The sequence below is a fragment of the Haliotis rubra genome, unplaced genomic scaffold (assembly GCF_003918875.1).
Source record: "Haliotis rubra isolate DU_JTF1 unplaced genomic scaffold, ASM391887v1 Scf714, whole genome shotgun sequence".
Classification (NCBI taxonomy): Eukaryota; Metazoa; Mollusca; class Gastropoda; order Lepetellida; family Haliotidae; genus Haliotis; species Haliotis rubra.
Window position 1 is genome coordinate 359,498 of NW_025767429.1, and position 20,206 is coordinate 379,703.

Sequence of the window (20,206 nt, forward strand, 5' to 3'; positions counted from 1 at the left end):
CTGGTTTATATCTCAGTCACTTGTTTATATCTTAGCCACCTGTTTATATCTCAGTCACTGGTTTATATCTCAGCCTCTGGTTTATATCTCAGCCACTTGTTTTTATCTCAGCCACTGGTTATATCTCTATTCTTTGTAAACCAATACATCCGACTTTGCGAGCTCTACTAAAACAATGACCGTCAGTTTAACGTTATTTGACATGATCTTTGAGTCTCGTAACGTTATTTTGGCGTGTCATGTGACGTTTTCGTGTCGTAAAAGACGTAGAAATAGCCTGAGTGACGCAAACGTCGTAAAAGAGACGTTCAACGTGTGTGTGAGTGAATGAGTGAGTGAGTTGGTTTCACACATTGTACCCATGTCGGGAATTGAACCCGGGTCTTCGTCGCGACGACCGAACGCTTTAACCACTAGGCTACCCCCGCCGCCGTTCGACGTGAATGTAGCGATATTTTAGTCTCATTTGACGTCACTTTAGCATAATTCAAAGCCATTTTGGACTCTCAGAAGACAATATGATATGGTATGTCTGATGACTATACGTAAATTTAGCCTAAGCGATGTTCAACGTCCGCCATTTTACGTTATTTTAGCGTCACGTCACGTCTTTTTGGACCGTCATGTGATAACGAATTTGAAATCACGTCAGTATTGTTTCAGTCATATCGTAACTACAAAGGTCTTGAATGTTGTAACCTTGAGCTTCACGGACAGTGTAATGTGATACTCTTTGAAATCTTATTGGAGAGAGCATGATCTGTTGTACCCGAGGCGTGAAATATAGACATCAAAGGTTGGACCTAGCCTGAGTTGGGATATAAGCTACTTGAAAGTTGAAAGTCATGCGCTCATGTGGATACGATTATTTTATATCTAAGGTATCGATCTCAGTAAGATTAGGTTTCACTGGCAAGTCAAAATAAATTCAAATTACTCTGTATAATAAAAACTAGTCCTGACAAGCTTCATGTGGTCAGAGGGGCGTTGGGGTAGCCTTGTGATTAAAGTGTTCGCTCGTCACGCCCGGATACGTCATGGGTACTATGTGTGAAGCCCATGTCTGGTGTCCCCCGTTGTGATGTTGCTGGAATACTGCCCAAAGCGGTATGAACGTTATTCACTCATGTCGTCACAGGGCAGACTGCTGTCCCACGACAGACCGACCAGTCAGACCACAAGGCAACACAGGTTGGCTGGGACCAGTAGTAACGCGGATGACCTATACATAGTTAAAACGTACATCTAGTTAATTATCCATTTACATTTAGTTTCACCAGAGACCATATACTAAAAGTCTTATTATATGGTGTCTGGTTTCACACTGTGTCCCAGTCCACCCTGCTGTGAATGGGTACCTCGTAAGGATGGGAATGCCACAATAACTCGGTGCGCCTAGTGGCTGCAAGAGTTGTATGCTCCCCAGGGAGTTGAGATTGACATCCAGTGAACGAGGAAAAACTAAGCGCCTTTGAGCAGCTGAGCTGGATATGGGCGCTATACAACTGACTGACTGACTGACTGACTCTGTGTGTGTGTGTGTGTGTGTGTGTGTGTGTGTGTGTGTGTGTGTGTGTGTGTGTGTTTGTGTGTGTGTGTGTGTGAGTGAGAGAGTTCTGATAAAACAAATCCAGAAGGATTTTGTGACGCGAGAGCTCAAAGATGATACAAATTGGACAAATTGTTTACTCCAAACAAAACGTACACGGACATATTCCGCCTTATCATTTGAAAAAACAACAAATAGAAAACGAACGTTGAAAACGACAGGTAAACAGATATAAGACTATCACATCGTTTTAACTGCTACTAAATTGTTTTAGCATTTATTATTCAATTCGCAATCTAGAAGGATATAACAGTATTTCATACATATGATGCTTGTCTGTGTCAGACAGTTACTCTCATTCTGCCCACAGACCTAATAAAAGTGCAGGCAGGATGAGAAAAATCAGGCCACCCCTAATTTAGAAATGGACTTGGCCATGACAATAACATAACACAATCGTGATTGTATTCATATTAGACAGACAGACAGACAGACATTTTATTTCAGTAATGTAGGCCCTTGGCCCATAATACAACATAGTGCAATTATAAAGAATACATACATGCTGGATATAGGATGACGATTGGAGTACAGGGTCAATTGATAGTAGTAGTGGATTTATGTCTTAGTTTTAATACGGTGGAGAGGAATGTAGTTAATGATCTTAGATAATTTATGTCGTTGCGAGTAATTAAACGCACAAAAGTTTCAATTGTTGGAGGGTGGGTCTGGTGGGTTGTGAAACATTTATTTCTTATTTCAGAATATTTACCACAGATGAGTAGAACATGGAACTCATCTTCAACATAGTTTAAACCAACAGAGTGGCAGTAAAGGCAGAGACGTTGATCATAGGGTGTATTTGTGTGGCGGCCGGTTTCCACTGCTAATCTAAAGTTGTTACAGCGGAACATAGCCATAACTTTCCTTTGATATGGGAGGAGGTCACATGACAAGTAGTGTTCGACATTAAGTAAAGATTTAAATTGTGAATAATATTTACATTTAGATGAAGAGTCAAGTGAGGAACGCCGATATTGAAGGAAGCAGTCATAAAATCGCTGCTTGAAGATGGCTATAAATGTTTTAATGCAGCCAATTTCTTGTGAGATCCATACAAACCCAAAACCATACTAAAAAAGGATTTGTCTTATATGTGAAGCCCAAGTAGATTTATTATTATCATCGAGAGATTTGAGCATTTGGTAGGCCTGATAAGGAAGTCTATGATGTTGTAGCTGCAACAGTCTGCACCAGTACATTATTGATCTAGAGGTATAATGGTATTGCAGTGAGAGTCTGCCACACTCTCCAAGCACCATGCTATTGTTGGTATACTTGCTAACTTTGAGAAAAGTCTTACAGAACTTAAAATGTACAGTTTCAATATGTCTGCAATAAGTGGTTCCCCAAATCTCTGATCCATAACACAGAATAGGTGTAATAATGGAGTCAAATATCTTAAAAATGTCCTTGTGATTAATACATCCAAAATGTTTCTGGTAATTATAGATGGAGAATATAGCTTTGCTTGCTTGAGCTGCTAAACAGGATTTGGCTTTAGTCCATGACAGTTTAGGAGCGAACACAATCCCAAGATATCTGTACATATTCACAACTTCTATTTGTTCACCATTTAAAAACCATTTCTCATAAGAACGGAGAGGACCACCATTTCTAAAAACAATAATTTTTGTTTTGTTCAGATTAACTTTCATTCCTGCATCTGCACAGAATTTTTCAACAATATTAATTTTCTTTTGGAGCTGTAAAGCAGTGTCTGATACAGTTGATACATCATCGGCAAATAATAGCGAAAATACATCAGGAATATGAGTATTCATATTATAGTATAGTAGATAACATGATATATATGAAATATAGACATTTGTATACCAGAAACCTCATATTTCCCTGTCATTATCATCATTAATATAATAGTAATGACATCATCTTCATCATCATCAATCGACAATTTCAGTTTCAAGAGATGACCAGAGGCATCTAAAAACTGAAGCTTTGTCCTTCGACCTTCATGAAGGGTCTCTTTAGACTCTGCAAACGAGATTCAAGTTTGCGATACACTTCATAAAGATAATTAATGGAGAAAACTAATTAATCAGAAAAAATCAAGCTCTTCCATTTTTTCTTGTGGGGAGGTGGGGTCAAGTATTATCTATCGCTTTCTCATTCTGCCTACACAGTTGTGACCAACAGACCATGACTTGTGTTGTTTTCAGCTGTAGGCAGAATGAGAGGACACCATCCAATCATCAGCATCGTCTTATAAAAGTTGGTAGTGATGACCTGTATCATCCACGTCAACAAGCCTGCGACTCCGTCATTAAATAAGCCTGCGACTCCGTCATTAAACACCCGATCCCTTTCGTCTCCTGTCCAGGAAAACATGCTGCAGATCAATTCCAGCCAGGATGAGTATTTTCCACATTGTCTACTGATGGTCTATACGCTAACAAGCCAGAAGAAGTCGGACGTGACATGTTCCTTGCCTCCATACGGGTACCAGCATTTATTCTCTCTTGCCTTGCCAGGAATCAAACCATGATCACACACTGCCAATGCAGCGTAGTATTCCTGGTTGTCGCTCTGTCGTCCAAAACATATCACTTTCGGAGGAGGGCCATTGCCGATGTTTCTGAAAGACACCACTCTCCCTTCTGGTGCTATTAGCCAAGAGAAGTCCTTTGTGGTGTACTCATGTCCCGCGTAGGAATACCAGCAGGTGCCCCCCTTCGCCTTGCCACCGACTGGTCCATGTTTCGTGTTTGCCAGGGCTGTCCATAGTTTGCCAGCACCGTCGTTCTGGTGGCCTAAGCTTATCGCATCTTCAGGGAATCCATAGATGTTCCCGACAAACCTGTGGCTCATCTTCCACAAATCTGAAAATATATAGAGGTTAGTGTTAAAAAAGACAGTTTAGCATTCTGACACTACCAACCCGACCATAATGTACCAGGGGTGGATACAGCTTTTTGAGAAAGGGGGGTGCACACTATTGAGAAAAGGAGGGGTGCACATTTCACTTTCACTCAAGTTTCAATGGTCATTTAACAAACTTTCAGCACTGTGTGTGTGTGTGTGTGTGTGTGTGTGTGTGTGTGTGTGTGTGTGTGTGTGTGTGTGTGTGTGTATGTGTGTGTGTGTACGGTGGCGAGATTTGGGGATTCGAAAATGTATCTAGCATTGAAAATGTTTCTCACTCAGAAAAAAGTAATCCAGATTTCATGATTTATGATGAACTTGGTAGATTCTATATAACAAAGAATGGAATGTTATTGTGCAAAATTACTAAACATGACACTTATCTCTCCTCATGTCTTATTTTAAAATCTCATTCATATCATTAATGTAATATGAATAAGTTTTTCAATAAAGTCACGAACTGTAAAATGCGCACCTTTGACAGACACAATAGATGGAACACACCTGTATAATTTAACAAGTGGCTACGGAAAGGGGCGAATGGTGACCATTTCAACAATGATCGTGTACGGATCAAGGGAAGTTACTCTGAATTCTCATAAAGATGAACAACCCGCTACAAATATAGGACTGTTTTCAATATATGCATTTACAATTCCGCCATAGAATGTGAAAACACAAAATTGTATTCGCAACGATGGATCTGCTATCGAAATCAGGTATAAAAGGAACGACGTGTGATAACCGTTTGTCTTGGTCAGGTCGGTTATTTTCGGAACTCTACATCCGATGTCATGACCCGAGTTATCATGCGTCACCTGTTTTCGACACAATGTACTCTCGCATAGATGGTTTGATACTGAGAGTACTAGATGATTAGATCGGTATGGTTACCTGTCTTTGAGCGCTTGAGTTAGAGTGCTTGAGTTAGAGTGCTTGAGTTAGAGTCTGTACCGACGGCTGTCTGGATGCTGGGAGAGAGTATAGCTGGATGTTTAACGCAGCTCAGCTACGTATTGATTTTGCGCGGGCTACATCGGATCGATACTGACCGTCAGCATCCTCACTGGCAGTGGGGACTGACAAACTGTGTTTTTCCTCGTTTTTCCGGAAGGTACATTCTGACTGACACCGATTATCAAATATACAGAAGTTCATACCCGTGAAGATCCGGGTTAGAATTGATCTTCAGCAACCCATGCTTGCCGTAAGAGGCGACTAACGGGATCGGGTGGTCAGGCTCGCTGACTTGGTTGACACATCGTATCCCAAATTGTGTAGATGGATGATCATGCTGTTGATCACTGGATTGTCTGGATTGTCACGGGATCCGGTGGTTTGGACTTGGTTGACACATGTCATCGTACCCCAATAACGTCGATTGATGGATATGATGTTGATCACTGGATTGTCTGGTCCAGACTCGATTATTTACAAACCACCGCCATATAGCTGGAATATTGCTGGGTGCAGCGTTAAACAACAAATAGACGCTTACACACGAGCATGGATCTAGTGGTGGTTAGACACGATCATGGGTCTGGTGCTGGTGTATTGAAGTCACACACACACGCTCCAAATGTCTACATTGCCTACAGTAATAGGTCATGTAAAATTAGTTTTTGATTCGCTGCTATAAGACGATTTCTCTGAAAGGAGGAGGTAAAAATGTTATCTGAACCCAGACATTTCCAGCGAACGATTGAAATAATTTGGTAAAAACAAGTACATTGTCTTCTACCGAAACACCTCACAGTTCCCATATGTACGGCTTGCTGTGTTGGAAGCTGGTACCATAATGTACGCCCAAAAACATTCACATGCGGACTCCAATGTTTGTCGTCTAATCAGAAGACAGTGACCTGGGAATCTAAGGCGACTGATAAGACAGGTCAAACGACAATGACGGAGTCCACGGGAGGAACGTCTCGGGCATTGTTTGTGGTCACAGCTGTGCTGTTCGTGATTCACAATGTCGTGTTTGTTGTGTTCACTGTCCGCCAGTTCAACGAGGAGAAGCTGCTGCGGGGACAGTACCAGGAACAGCAGGATAGATTACAGCTCCTGAAAACAAGGTGCCCTCGTCTCCAAACTAAGGTACACCTGTAGATAGGAATAGGTAATCCGCTATCTGGGACATGGTGGCGTAATGCTCTCCGGGTAGTCTCCGTTTACTCTCCGACAGCTGCTTGACGATAAACATTTCCCCATGTGAATATGATCCGGGTTAGAATTGATCTTCAGCAATCTGAGGCGACTCACGGGATCTGGTGGTCAGGCTCGCTGACATAGTTGACACATGTCATCGTATCTTAATAGCATCGATTGATGGGCATGATGTCAATCACTGGAATTTCTGGTCCAGACTCGATTATTTACAGACCGTTGTCATGTTGCTGGAATATTGCTGAGTGCGGCGAAAGACAAGTCAAACAAGCAAAATCTCCCTACCAGTAGCCTAATGCTGACTTAGCATCGACCTTCAAAAACTCCAAAACATATCACGGCATTTTAGTACTTAACGATACGGTACTTAACGATACGGGTCATTGTTCATATCCATCACTGGATTGCCTGGTTCAGACTAGATAGATGGTGGCAAAAAAAACCCCGGAGTAAATCTGAGTGCGGCGTTATTCAACCCAACAAACGAAAACGATAAATCACAAAGCATTCTCCAAGGGCTGTTGTAGTTTTTACCGGATTAAAGACAAAACTCACCCAAAATGTACTACCTGTCACAACCTCGAGTAATAAGCAGGAGTATTGCTGGCAGCGGCGTTGATCAACATTCAAAAATAAATTTTAAATTAAATTAATCTGTACCTAGTTTACCGCCAGACATGCTTACCTCGAGAACATCTACTGTCATCACTATTTTTCAGGATGTATTCATAAAAGTTTCACCGCTATTTGGCCATTTGTGCCCAGAGGAATGAGTTTCAGTGGATAATCCATATTTATATAACGTATGATATACCAAGGGACGTAACTCTTGCTGGAATTGGATTTATACCAAAACTGCACAGTAAGTGAGTGAGTTGAGTTTTACGCCGCACTCAACAATATTCCAGCTATATGGCGGCGGTCTGTAAATAATCGAGTCTGGACCAGACAATCCAGTGATCAACAGCATGAACATCGATCTGCGCAATTGGGAACCGATGACATGTGTCAACCAAGTCAGCGAGCCTGACCGCCCGATCCCGTTAGTCGCCTCTTACGAAAAGCATGTCGCCTTTTGTGGCAAGCATGGGTTGCTGAAGACCTATTCTATCCCGCATCTTCACGGGTCTCCAAAAGTGGACAGCTATCGAGCACATGTACAACTTCATTACTGGAGATGATGGGACATAAATTTCTAATGTTTGTGCCGTATTTCTCCCTTCATCACATGACTGCTGTGCTTCTGTTGTACAAGAGGGAGACGCTGACTGACAGCCTGGATGCGACGGAGGAAGAACCTAGCTACAAACGCCAGACTCATGCACTTCTTGAAAGGCTGATTACAGAACAGGTGTGTTGAAGCTAAATACGTATCATTTTTCATGATGATAAAATATTTCATTTAATTTTTTGTCAAACAAACCTCAACAAACCAAAATCATGTTTCTTGCGTTCCAGGAACTGATCCTGGAGAAGCACTGCAGTAATGGAACAGGATTTTGTGTGCAAGGTGAGCTTCAGCATAAAGACAATGTCGTCCAAAGTCGCTTGGGAGTTTGTTTCGTTTGAGGAAAATATGGCCGTAGTCAGTTTTAGAACATAGTCACGAAGTTGTGGATGAAACATGATGGTTTAGTGAGAATGTAAACAAAATGGATAAAAATAGTTTGTTTTTTTTCTGCTGGTCTTGAAGACACATGAAATCCACAAATATAATCCGTTATAGCTTATATGTAAATACAGTAATGACAAATGCGTTTAATCAACATTCATCTCAAACTGCTTTAGACTACTGTCTAAAGATAAGTTGATAGCGTTACCTCGTTAGGATGGGACAGCCACAATAACTAGTGCGCCTAGTGGCTGCAAGAGTTGTATACTCCCCAGGGAGTTGAGATTGATAATACGGTGTATCGTTGAGATTGACATCCAATGATCGAGGGAAAACATACCAGCCGCTTTGAGCATGCACTAGTGCGTGTATATATGCGCTATATATATATCCTATAATAATGAACTAGCGTTAACGTATAAGTTACAAGTGCTTACCTGGGTGGAGGTAGGTCCCCAGCGTTCTGTTTCTTGTAGCACATCACTGGCTTGTGTGGTCAGACCCGCTAACACCGTCGACTGGGTGTTATTGCATACAGTTAGCGTTGGTGGTTGCTCGTGATATCAACCACTGGTTGGCGTTGTCATGGCAATGGTTAAAAGCTATAGGCTGGTATGACCATGATGAAATTAGTATTGCGTATTGTTATATTTGTAAATGAAAAAATGAAAGTTCTTTGAGTGACATTTTAGGAGTCGGTGAGTACAATATCGACAACCTTCTTGTACAGTTTCTTGTACCGTAGTCAAGCAAGAATGTTTGGCGCCTCTAACATGCCATCATAAAAGCGAGATGAACTCTCCCTGTCACGCCAAAGAGAATCTGTGATAGAACTAAAACGATGCGTCGGCAAACTCTCTCACTCACTCAAACTCACTCACTCACTCACTCACTCACTCACTCACTCACTCACTCACTCACTCACTCACTCACTCACTCACTCACTCACTCACTCGCTCGCTCACTCCTCACTCACTCACTCGCTCACTCGCTCGCTCACTCACTCACTGAACGTCATTCTTGCTTTACAACGGTGCAAGAATCGGCACCGAAACGTCGCACCCACAAAATAAAAGAAGTTGTTATCCATAAAGGTTGTGTATATTGAAAGAGTAATATGTTTAATATTTATAACCCACCTTTATAATTCAATTTTGTACATGCAGGGGAGAAAGGAGACACTGGACCAGTGGGAGATACGGGTAAGAGACTTAACAATAGTACCTTCCTTAAGTGGCATTTAGAAGCTGGCATGATGAAGTGGAACATTTTTATGGATAGACAACTTCTTTGTTGCAGTAGTAGTTTCGGTGTAGATCCTAACACCGTTATCATCATCATTTGCTTGATAACGGTGTTAGGATCTACACCGAAACGTCGCAACTACTACTGCAACAAAGAAGTTGTCTATGCATAAAAATGTTCCACTTCAACAATAATATGTCTTCACAGTTTACCTGGCCAATGAAGAACCGGTATACACGTACACACTCATGTAATATGTAGATATTAAACTTCAACAAGTGTTAATGGTTAAGAAATCATGGGTTTCCATAGTGATATAGGTACCAGGGCCCTTATTCTCGAAACGTTCGTAGCCCTAAGAATTCTTAACTTTGATCGTAGCCAATGTGTTAAGAATGGGCTTAAGAAGTTCGTAGGGTTACGAACGTTTCGAGAATAGCTAGCCTGGATCTCGATCTACAAAACGTTCGTAACGTTACGACCTATCGAACACATACGGTATTATGGGCTTACAAATGGCGCTTTGAGGATAGGGTCCCTGGCTAGCAATGTTGTTCGTATCAATCCGACTTAGGGTAGGGTGGTCAGATTTGATGATCAGTTGATTGCGGGCAATGATTACCCGATGGTGGATCCAGATCATTGCTCACGCACAAACAATTCCTATTTCAAAAACCAGGACCAAAAGGACTTCTTGGAACTGCTGGTCAACAAGGCCAAATGGGGGATAATGGCACCCAGGGAATTCAGGGGTCACCGGGGGTCAAAGGTGAAGCTGGACAGTCTGGGGAACCAGGCTTGAAAGGGGAACCAGGTTTTGACGGCGTCAGGGGGGACAAAGGTCTTGCTGGGGAACAGGGCGTCCAAGGAGACCAGGGCATCAACGGAACATCCGGGCTGGTGGGAGCCAAAGGTATGAAAGGTGATGCAGGCATGACCGGTGACCCCGGGGTCAAAGGCAAACCAGGAAATGTAGGGGTCAAAGGTGACGCCGGCTTGCCAGGGGTCAAAGGTTCCAAAGGAGAACAAGGATTGCCTGGGAAAACCCCGTACCTGGATCCGAACTGCACGTGCGTTGGTAAGTATCTCCACTGTCCTATTGTATTTGCAAAGAGTTACTTGGTTCTGTATTTGCGATGATTTATTAGGTTATGCAGTATTGATTTTGTTGAGACAATATGGTTCCAAATTGACTTTAAAAACTCGTATTCACATTCAGGAACAGTTTAACCCCAAATATGTATTGTAAATGTTAATATGAATGAATGAGTGGATAGGTTTTACACAATATTCCATAATATCAAGGGGGAACACCAGAAATGGGTTTCACACATTGTACCCATGTGAGGAGTTGATCCTTGGTCTTGACGTCCATGTTAATGTTTGATCAGTCTTGGGCGAGCTGTGGTCGTGGTGGGCGAGCTGGCTAGTCGCCAGGACAACCCTGATGCAGCGAAAAGAACCCACGGATACTTTGGTATATGACCAGATGGTGGCCACATGAATACTCTTTCGTTGCAAACACCTAGTTGTGGGTACAGCAACCTGTGCAGTGAACAGAACCCACCCAGCTGGTGAATGGGTACCTCGTTAGTATGAGAAAGCCACAAACACCTAGTTGCGCCTACAGTGGCTGCAGGAGTTCCACCCAGCTGTGAATGGGACCTCGTTGTATGAGAAAGATAATACGATGTACCGTTGAGATTGACATCCAATGATCGAGGGAAAAATACCAGCGCCTTCAGCATGCACTAGTTGCGTGGATATGTGCGCTATATAAATATCCTTTAATACTACCACTAATTTTTCACAAAAGCGAGGTCAACTGTGGATATGTGCTCTCTCTCTCTCTCTCTCTCTCTCTCTCTCTCTCTCTCTCTCTCTCTCTCTCTCCTATCTCTCTACTCTTCTAATTTATCACGAAATGCGAGGATAGAACTAAAACAATGCGTCGGCCAACTCTCTCTCTCCTCTCACTAAACAAATCACTCAGTAAACCAATCGCTATTACTCACTCACTAAGCCACTCACTCACAAACCCACTTATTCACTAAACCACTCACTCTCTAAACAAACTACTCACTCACTCGTTATTTTCTATTGCAGTACAACCATACATCATCGGCCCCACCAATGAGACGATTGTAGGTGGAAACAACGGGGTGGTTACATTGAACTGCACCGTTGGAGGTGACCCACCGTCGAAGATCACGTGGATAAAAACCGGATCAACGTTACCGGCTAAAGCCACACAGCAAGGGAACCTGCTTATCATCCCCATTTCCATGGCAACAGATGCTGGGGAGTATAAGTGCCTGGCAGACAATGGAGTTGGCCAAGCTGAAAAAACCTTCAACGTTAAGTATCTCGGTACGTTATCAAGGTCTTAGTTGTTTATTTTTTAATTTTATATTATTGTTTTATTTTATAAATGCGGCAATATTCCTACTACATCATGGCCATCTGTACCAGATCAGGCCTGGACCAGACAATCCAGTGATCAGTGACCACCCGATCCTGTTAGTCGTCTTTAACGACAAGCACGGGATTAAAAGTGAGTTTGTTTGTTGTTTAATGCCGCACTCAGCAATCTTCCAGCTATATGGCGGCGGTCTGAAAATAATCAAGTCAAACCAAACAACCCAGTGATCAACAGCATTGAACATCGACCTACGCAGTTCGGATATAATGTCATGTGTCAACAACGACAACGAGCCTGACCACCCGATCCCGTTAGTCGTCTCTACCGACAAACATGGGACCTGGAGACCAATTCTTGAGATCGATGACCAATATGTTCGTTAAATCCCCAACAAAACCAATAAAGCAAACAGTCACAAAGCATTCTCCAAGAGTTGGTAATGGAGTTGTTGTTGTTGCTGCTGTTGTTGTTGTTGTTGTTGTTGTTGTTGTTCCTGTTGTAGAATTTAGGGGTTTGGGGATTAAAGCAACGCTGGTCAACATACATTGTATGATACAACCTACAGTGATCCAGTTAGATGAGTGAGTGAGTTGGCCCAGACATGTTTGACTCCCCTTCAGATGGTGGAGTAGTAAGCATATAGACCTTAACGTTGTGTTTCTGACTATAAAAAATTGACACCGCTAGTCTCTTCCTTCAGTGTGTCTATAAATAGAATTGATCTTCATGATCTTCCATGCTTGTCGTAAGAGGCGACTAACGGGATCGGGTGGTGTCATCGTAACGTAACGATGCTTGTGATGGTGATCACTGGATTGCCTGGTCCAGGCTCGATTATTTACAGACCGCATCCATGTAGCTGGAATATTTCTGAGTGTGCCGTTAAACAACCTACAAAACAACTAATTAAAGTACTGTCGGAAATAGAAAAAAACTGTATTTTCTCATTTATCTCTACAATTTATGTAGTTGATATGTGAAAGTGTGAAATATCTGTTAAACTAAGTTCGCCCCAACTACAATCTCAGTGGTAGTGACATAGGAAAAGTAGAAAAAGGACTTTACTGAGGCGAGATTAATCCAAAACGATTTATTTGGAACAGACCATGGCTTTATGCAAATTAGTGTGCGACAATATTGTATTACAAAGGACACTTTTTTAAATGCCCAGTTAGAAATTAGACGTAGCTTCATTATAAACGATAGCTGGCGTAAACAATAATAACTTTCATGCTGAAACTATGAAGGATGTAGCTACCATGGAGTCTCACTGTCACTATAAAAAGAAACAGATAGGAGGGTTCGTCTCAAAAGCAAAACCTGGACGGGTGTCGCAAACGATCGTTGGGGTCGAGCTGAGATAAGATAATCCTTTAGGGCAATTATACTGGGGAAGTACACGGCATGTCATAACAACCTACAGTCCTGTCGATCTTCGCGATTGGGTGGTCATGCCACCTATATATTTTGAGACATTTAATACGATGCGTTTCTATGGCTATCAGGTATCATACTCTTTTACATATCTCAACGTAAACTTTATGAAAGAAAGACACGTAAGATGTTAATCAATAGATGAGACATAGTCAACACACAAGAAAAAGCACAAAATATCTTTGAGATGCCCCCTTGTGCCTGTAGGGCAGCACATGCATTTCATGCCAGGTGAGTCGACGGTCCGCCGTCATACCTTGCTGAGCGACCAAATTGCCATCTATAGTCTGATCTATTGTTTTCAGCAGCTATTCGTATTTTTTGCCCGATTTTACGAGTAAACATGCTTTTCTGAAAATCTTATTACGCATCCCACTGAATGCCAAGTTAGGCTGAAGTGGGTTATTTCGACATATGCTATTTGCAGTTGTGTAAATTTTAGGGATACAGAGTGACAGCCGAAAAACAGTTTTTTTCTATTTCCGACAGTACTTTAACCTTCAGTGGGTCACTTCTAAATGCCAATCAAATGCAACCATCAAAGATTCAGGGGGCGCATCGTGTAACGGCAGCAAAACCGGAAATGGCAGAGAGGCGTCTTTTACTGCGAGAGAAGCGCGTAAAATCATCGTCTCTCGGCTTTCGGCTCGTCGTTGTAAATGAGTTCAGTTTTATGCCGCATTTAGCAATATTCCAGCAATATCACGGCGGTGGACACCTGAATTAGGTGACATTGTGCTCATGTGGAGAAGCGAACCCGGGTCTTCTGCGTGACGAGCGAAAGCTTTAACCAATAGGCTTCCCCTGTTGAAAATCAGAGGCTGTGGGTAGGACAAGATGAAACTGGTTTGTGTCGTTAACCGTTCGATCCAATGTTCCCTCGACGAGGTGCACCCAGCTTTTTCTTCTTGAGTTCACCTTCCTGCAACTTGGCCCCTGGATGTTGAATAACATGGCAGCCCATTCCATGCGTGCTTGTCTTCACTGGCCTATTTTGGTGCGGTCTATAGAGAATACTACACGAGGTCTCATAACATACAAATTATACGAAACGAGTGTCCTTCCTATGGTATCTGACCGAGCGAAAGGAACTCGGAAGGTCACAAGTTTCGTATAATTCGTTTGTTATGAGACCAAGTGTGGTATTTTTTATTATCCACGTCTTACATGCTTTAAATTGATAAAATAATGTATTTTTGTTATTTTTATGGTTTCAAACCGACAACGGTTTCATAAAGAGGTTGCGGAAGAATGTTGTTCTGTAGTACACTTTTTGCATGACGTCACACTGTAATGACGTCACTACGCCTTGCTCGTCTACCACCTTGGTAACCGACGACACGATGCATTTCAGTTGTCATCGCCTCGTACAGCCTCCTTCATTAAACTACTCCGTAGCACCCCGTTTCTTAGTTTGCAGTTGCTTCACTCGCTAACATGATACATCACTGGTGGACACTTTGCGTTTATTTTTTTCGACGCATATAATGCCTCAGTTCGACTCACAATTAAACAGCGATACGGCAACTTTCGCAATGCTTACATTCCCACAATGCATTTAATTTGTAGAATGAATGAATTCTCGTGTTTGTTATGAATGAAAATGTAGTTCCGTCACAACGTGACCTAATTGAGAGGTCATCGGTTATCCAATCAAATCGTTAGAATCTCAGGCTAGTCGTTACGACACAGGTCAAGGCGATACGACACTCGTGTGACGTACGAGATTAGTATGAAACTACCCATATGTTGACCACGTGAGTAATAAATTTGCCTATTTCATTATCATAACCTCTACTTTGGTATACAGTGGTAGCTGTTATGCAGGCTTGATATGTAGTGTGGTGTATTTTCAAAATAAACGTTTGTTTTTTTCCAAACTAAATGTTTGTTATTTTCAAACTAAATGTTTGTTATTTTCAAACTTTGTTTTTTTCAAACTAAATGTTTGTCAAGACTTAAGTTTATTATCTCCTTCTGTTGCAGCACTAAGCTGTGACTTCGAAAGGGACTTCTGTTCTTGGAGTCAGAGCCAGACAGACAACACGGACTGGATCTATCACACAGGGGGCACTCCCACCACTTCCACGGGACCAAGCTCAGATCATACAACCGGTATGAACTACGTGTAATAAGAAGACACCATTATAACCCCCTAACGTAATCAGGTGAAAGTTCCGGAACCAAGCTCAAATCATACAAACCGATATGAAATACGTTTATTAAGACAAAATGACATAACATCATTAGGTCAAGGTAAAACTGCTTCCTAGAAGGTCAAGGTCGAAGTGTTTTCCATTGTAGGTCATGGTCGAAGTGTTTTCCATTGTAGGTCATGGTCGAAGTGTTTTACATCGTAGGTCAAGGTCGAACTGTTTTCCATCGTAGGTCAAGGTCGAACTGTTTTCCATCGTAGGTCAAGGTCGAACTGTTTTCCATTGTAGGTAAAGGTTACTACATCTATCTGGAGACAAGTTTAGGCAGCATCAACGACAAGGCAGAGCTGGTGTCCCCGTTCTTGGAAGGAAATACAGTGACGTGCGTCCAGCTGTGGTACCACATGTATGGTCCTGACATCAACTCCCTGACAGTGTACAAGGAGGTCCGTGTCACGCCCTGCCAGCTCAGTAATATACAACCTATATAGCCTGTAAATAGGGAAATCCAACGATTGATGTTATGAGGACAGAACCAACAAGTCACCAAGTCCCGACCCCTCTCCCTTTACATATATTTTCAGGTTTCTACATACATAATGGGAGATATTTGTAAGACACTCGTGACGTACCACTGAGATGCTCTGACGTTACTACTTGGATAGTTCGTCATGATACAATGGGTAACATTTGTGTGGGACAAGAGAAATAGCACTTGTAGGGAGGGACGGTGGGGTAGCCTAGTGGTTAAAGCATTCACTCGTCACACCGAAGGCCCGCATTTGATTACATACATGCTTACATGTTTATAATATCTAAAGCCCTTTTTGGCGCCCCCTGCTGTGATACCGCTGCAATATTGCTAAAAGCGACGTAAAACCATACTCACTCACCCACTCACTCACTGATGAATAAATCATGTCTGTTCAGTGTGAAAAGTTGAGACAATAGGTAACATTTTTCATATTTTGGAAAGGAGTGAGTGAGTTTAGTTTTACGCCGCTTTTAGCAAATGGGCTTCACACATTGTACCCATATGGGGAATCGAACTCGGGTCTTCGGGCTTTAATCACTAGGCTACCCCACCGCCCCTCTTTCGAACAGGAGAAAAAATGGCACTTGAAAAGTGTAGAATAAGTCCCGTCTCCCAATCCCATTGACCACACTCTCAGTCATTTCACAATGTCTCTTGTAAAACCGTTGACAAATGTTTGATCGTTCCTCCTCAGTTTAAAGACGGTTCCCGCACTCCAGTGTGGCATGAGGATGGTAACCAGGGAAACCGATGGAACCACATGGCATCGACCATACCCGCCACGTCACAACCTTACAGACTGGTTCTGGAGGCCAAGCGGGGGAAATCCATTGAGGGGGATATCGCCCTGGATGACATTGAAGTTACCCAGGGGGCTTGTCCGATGACCGGTGGGTGACCACTGTCCAGTTTCAGGAGTTTCTAAATATTTACTGATGAACTATTTCCTCCACTTTATTGGAATTCAAATGGATGGGAAACCGGACTCACTTTCCTCATTTTTAAGATGCCCGCGATGATCCTGACTAGAGTTGGTCTTAAGCAACCCAGGCTTGTCGTAAGAGGCGGCTGATGGGATCGGGTGGTCAGGTTCGTTGACGTTGTTGACGTCATCATATCCGAACTGCGTAGATCGATGCTCATGTTGTTGATCACTGGGTTGTCCGGCCCACTCGATTAGCTTCAGACCGCTGCCATATAGCTGGAATATCGCCGAGTGCGGTGGTACAACAACACACTCACTATTAAGTCAGCATGGTAAAGCTTGGTATATGTTGACTTAAACTACAGTCACTTGTGGTAGGCAAAGTCTAAACGTGGAATTCTTTCTGTGAAGATGAAAATATACACATGTCTTTTAGTTGACATCATCTAGACCTGTGTAAGACTAAATTGGTCGTGAAATGTGTAAAAACATTGTAAAAACATGTCCTGCTTTCCTGATTTTAGCCTTTGACCTTAATTGTGACTTCGAGTCGGACTTGTGCCTCTGGAAACAAGCGAAAGATGACGAGAAAGATCTGACCCTGAACACCGGACCCACACCAAGCACCCAGACTGGGCCGCCGGCTGACCACACCCTTAAAGACGGTGAGGTCGAGATAGCATCAATAACATCATAACACCCTCCTCTTGCCCCCAGCCTCTACCCCTCTTTTAAAAATATTAATGATACAAATGTAATTATAACATTCTTGGAAACAATTATTTGTTTCAGGTTTTTAATAAATACCCTTTTTGCTGAATATGCTCGCGCGTCCCGACAAATATGTTACCTGTTTGGCTCATGGTTTCAAAGAAAAGAAATAATATCCAATTTAATACATATACATGTACCCCTGCCCTCCTTTTTCCATCTATTATATCAACTGATCAAGTGGTCGGCCTCTAGACCAGAGGTAAGACACGTGATAAGGGTTATCACTAATAACACACACATATTATTGACTATTTTCGTTTCATAAATGAAAGAATGAAGTCATTTATTCGCTGATGCAATATTTTTCATTCCTTATATGTACATGTAATATGTATCATACGTAGGTATATGACAGGGATGTTTCCTTCTCGCACATGCTGTTATTCGTGAAGATATTTGATGATTCAGACATGATACTGCATATAGAGTGTGAATCCAACTGAATTATTTACCATATAGTGTCATTTGTTTTGGCTAGAGAATCAACCGACCCTTTCGAAGCAGCAATCTGACATTGAACACCCGTGAAGCGGCTGTAACGGGTCAGACTCTGTACGTTAGTCGCCATTCACTTTGAAACAAACTGTAAGCGAAGACATTACATCGATGTATGGGCATTGAAAGTACTTCCAACGTAGTGTCATGTGCATAACGATAATGTTATCGAGCACACTTCCACAGCATGATAATAAACACGTGTATTTTCTTTAAGAACAGCAAGCGGCCATTACCTGTACCTGGAGACATCTACCGGGAGCACAGCAGACACGGCCAGGATTGTCTCCCCCTTGCTCACCAACAAGGGCGCCATGTGTTTGAGCGTGTGGTACCACATGTGGGGCTCGGGGATGGGCTCTCTCAACATATATGTCCAGGTGGAGTATAGCAATAGCAGACTCAAGTGGAAATCAACCCAGTCTAAGTAAACTTAGGCTCAGTATTATTCGTTACACTGCTCTACTGAGTCTAACAAAACCTAGTAGAAGGTCGCGTCAGCTAACCTTTGAGCGACCTATGGCCGTCCAATCAAATGCGAGACGGCCGAACGGATTTACCCAATCAGACAACGACTACTTGTTAGGGTTCGGCGGGACTTGCAAAACTGTTTTTAACTTTTCTCTTCCCTGGTCGCTGACACTGACCTATCAACAAACGAACATCCGCATAAAACAGAGATATTTGACCTGCAGTATATACGCTTATGGGTTTCTAATGACATTGTTACTATTTGCTTATATTTTCGCAATTTGCCATCCTTGAATATGGACAAAAAAACCGCTATTTCAGCGACTGTTTACTCATTGCGTGTATCACACGGAAGCGATCGTGCGGAAAATAGCATTCGGAATCGTTCGAGGTTTTGAGGTAAAGGTTTAAACGGTATGTGCGAAAGTTTCGCGAGTTGGTATGCTGTGTTCTGATTGGTCAGTCCAAAAGGTTAGCTGACGCGACCTTCTACTAGGTTTTGTTAGACTCAGTATAGCAGTGTAACGAGGAATACTGAGCCTAAGTTTACTTAGACTGAAATCAACCAATCATTACATTTGGAGAATAAGCAATATCATTGTCCATGGACATTACATAGGTCTATACATGTAGGTCGGTACGTAGCCTAGTGGTTAATGCGTTTGCTCGTCACACTGGAGACCCCGAGTTCGATTCCTTACATGGGTACAACATGTGAAGCCCATTTATGGTGTCCCCCGCTGTAATATTGCTGGAATATTGCTAAAAGCGGCTTAAAGCGGCTTAAAGCCATACTGAGTGAGTTGATTATTGATTGAGTGAGTGGAGTGCAGTTGATAGCCGCTCTGTATTTTGAAACACGTGATTCCTAGTCACGGCTATGTGGGAAGAAAAGCCAAGGTAAATATTGTGTATGTAGACCAACGACAATGTTTACGTAATGTTAAGGCTGACTGATTCCCGTTCTGACTTATAGGGCGGTGGGGTAGACTAGTGGTTAAAGCGCCGAAGGCCCGGGTTCGATTCCACACACGGGTACAATGTGTGAAGCTCATTTCTGGTGTCCCCCCGCCGTGATATTTCTGGAATATTGCCAAAAGCGGCGTAAAACTAACCTCACTGACACTGACTTGTAACAGAAAGCAGGGGAAGCCAAGGAAACTCACGTGGACACACAGCGGTAGCCAAGGCAACGAGTGGCAGCTGGCGACGTTCACCGTTCCTGCCTCCGCCGAGCAATACTACATCATCATAGAAATGGTAAGGGGCAACAACCCCTACGGTGACATTGCCATCGACGACATCACTGGCACAAACAAACCGTGTCCACTTCCAGGTCGGTTTTTAATTTTCTTGGCGTTTTGTTGTGCCAGAACCACACTAACATTATGTTTTGATTATTTATGTTTACTTCATATAAGTTAACTGTACATGGAGTGTATCGTTAGACAACACTCAAACAGCAAACAAATGGTTATC

General features: G+C 42.5%; 1 protein-coding gene and 1 long non-coding RNA gene across 2 annotated transcripts; one reads left to right on the forward strand and one right to left on the reverse strand.

Moving 5' to 3' along the window:
- Window positions 1-1,797: 1,797 nt before the first annotated feature.
- LOC124259236 lies at window positions 1,798-5,510 on the reverse strand. The gene is made up of 2 exons (XR_006893785.1): window positions 5,387-5,510; window positions 1,798-4,449 (listed from the first exon to the last, which is right to left on the reverse strand). It is a non-coding gene; the product is annotated as an uncharacterized LOC124259236 (long non-coding RNA).
- Window positions 5,511-6,358: 848 nt separating this feature from the next.
- LOC124259224 (MAM and LDL-receptor class A domain-containing protein 2-like) lies at window positions 6,359-20,057 on the forward strand. The gene is made up of 12 exons (XM_046693333.1): window positions 6,359-6,589; window positions 7,914-8,009; window positions 8,117-8,168; window positions 9,437-9,472; window positions 10,195-10,593; window positions 11,622-11,885; window positions 15,358-15,486; window positions 15,816-15,973; window positions 16,757-16,952; window positions 17,512-17,652; window positions 18,479-18,636; window positions 19,867-20,057. Exons 1-12 carry the CDS (start codon window positions 6,395-6,397, stop codon window positions 19,909-19,911), a joined length of 1,869 nt encoding a protein of 622 aa, XP_046549289.1. The 5' UTR covers window positions 6,359-6,394; the 3' UTR covers window positions 19,912-20,057.
- The last annotated feature ends 149 nt before the right edge of the window (window positions 20,058-20,206 follow it).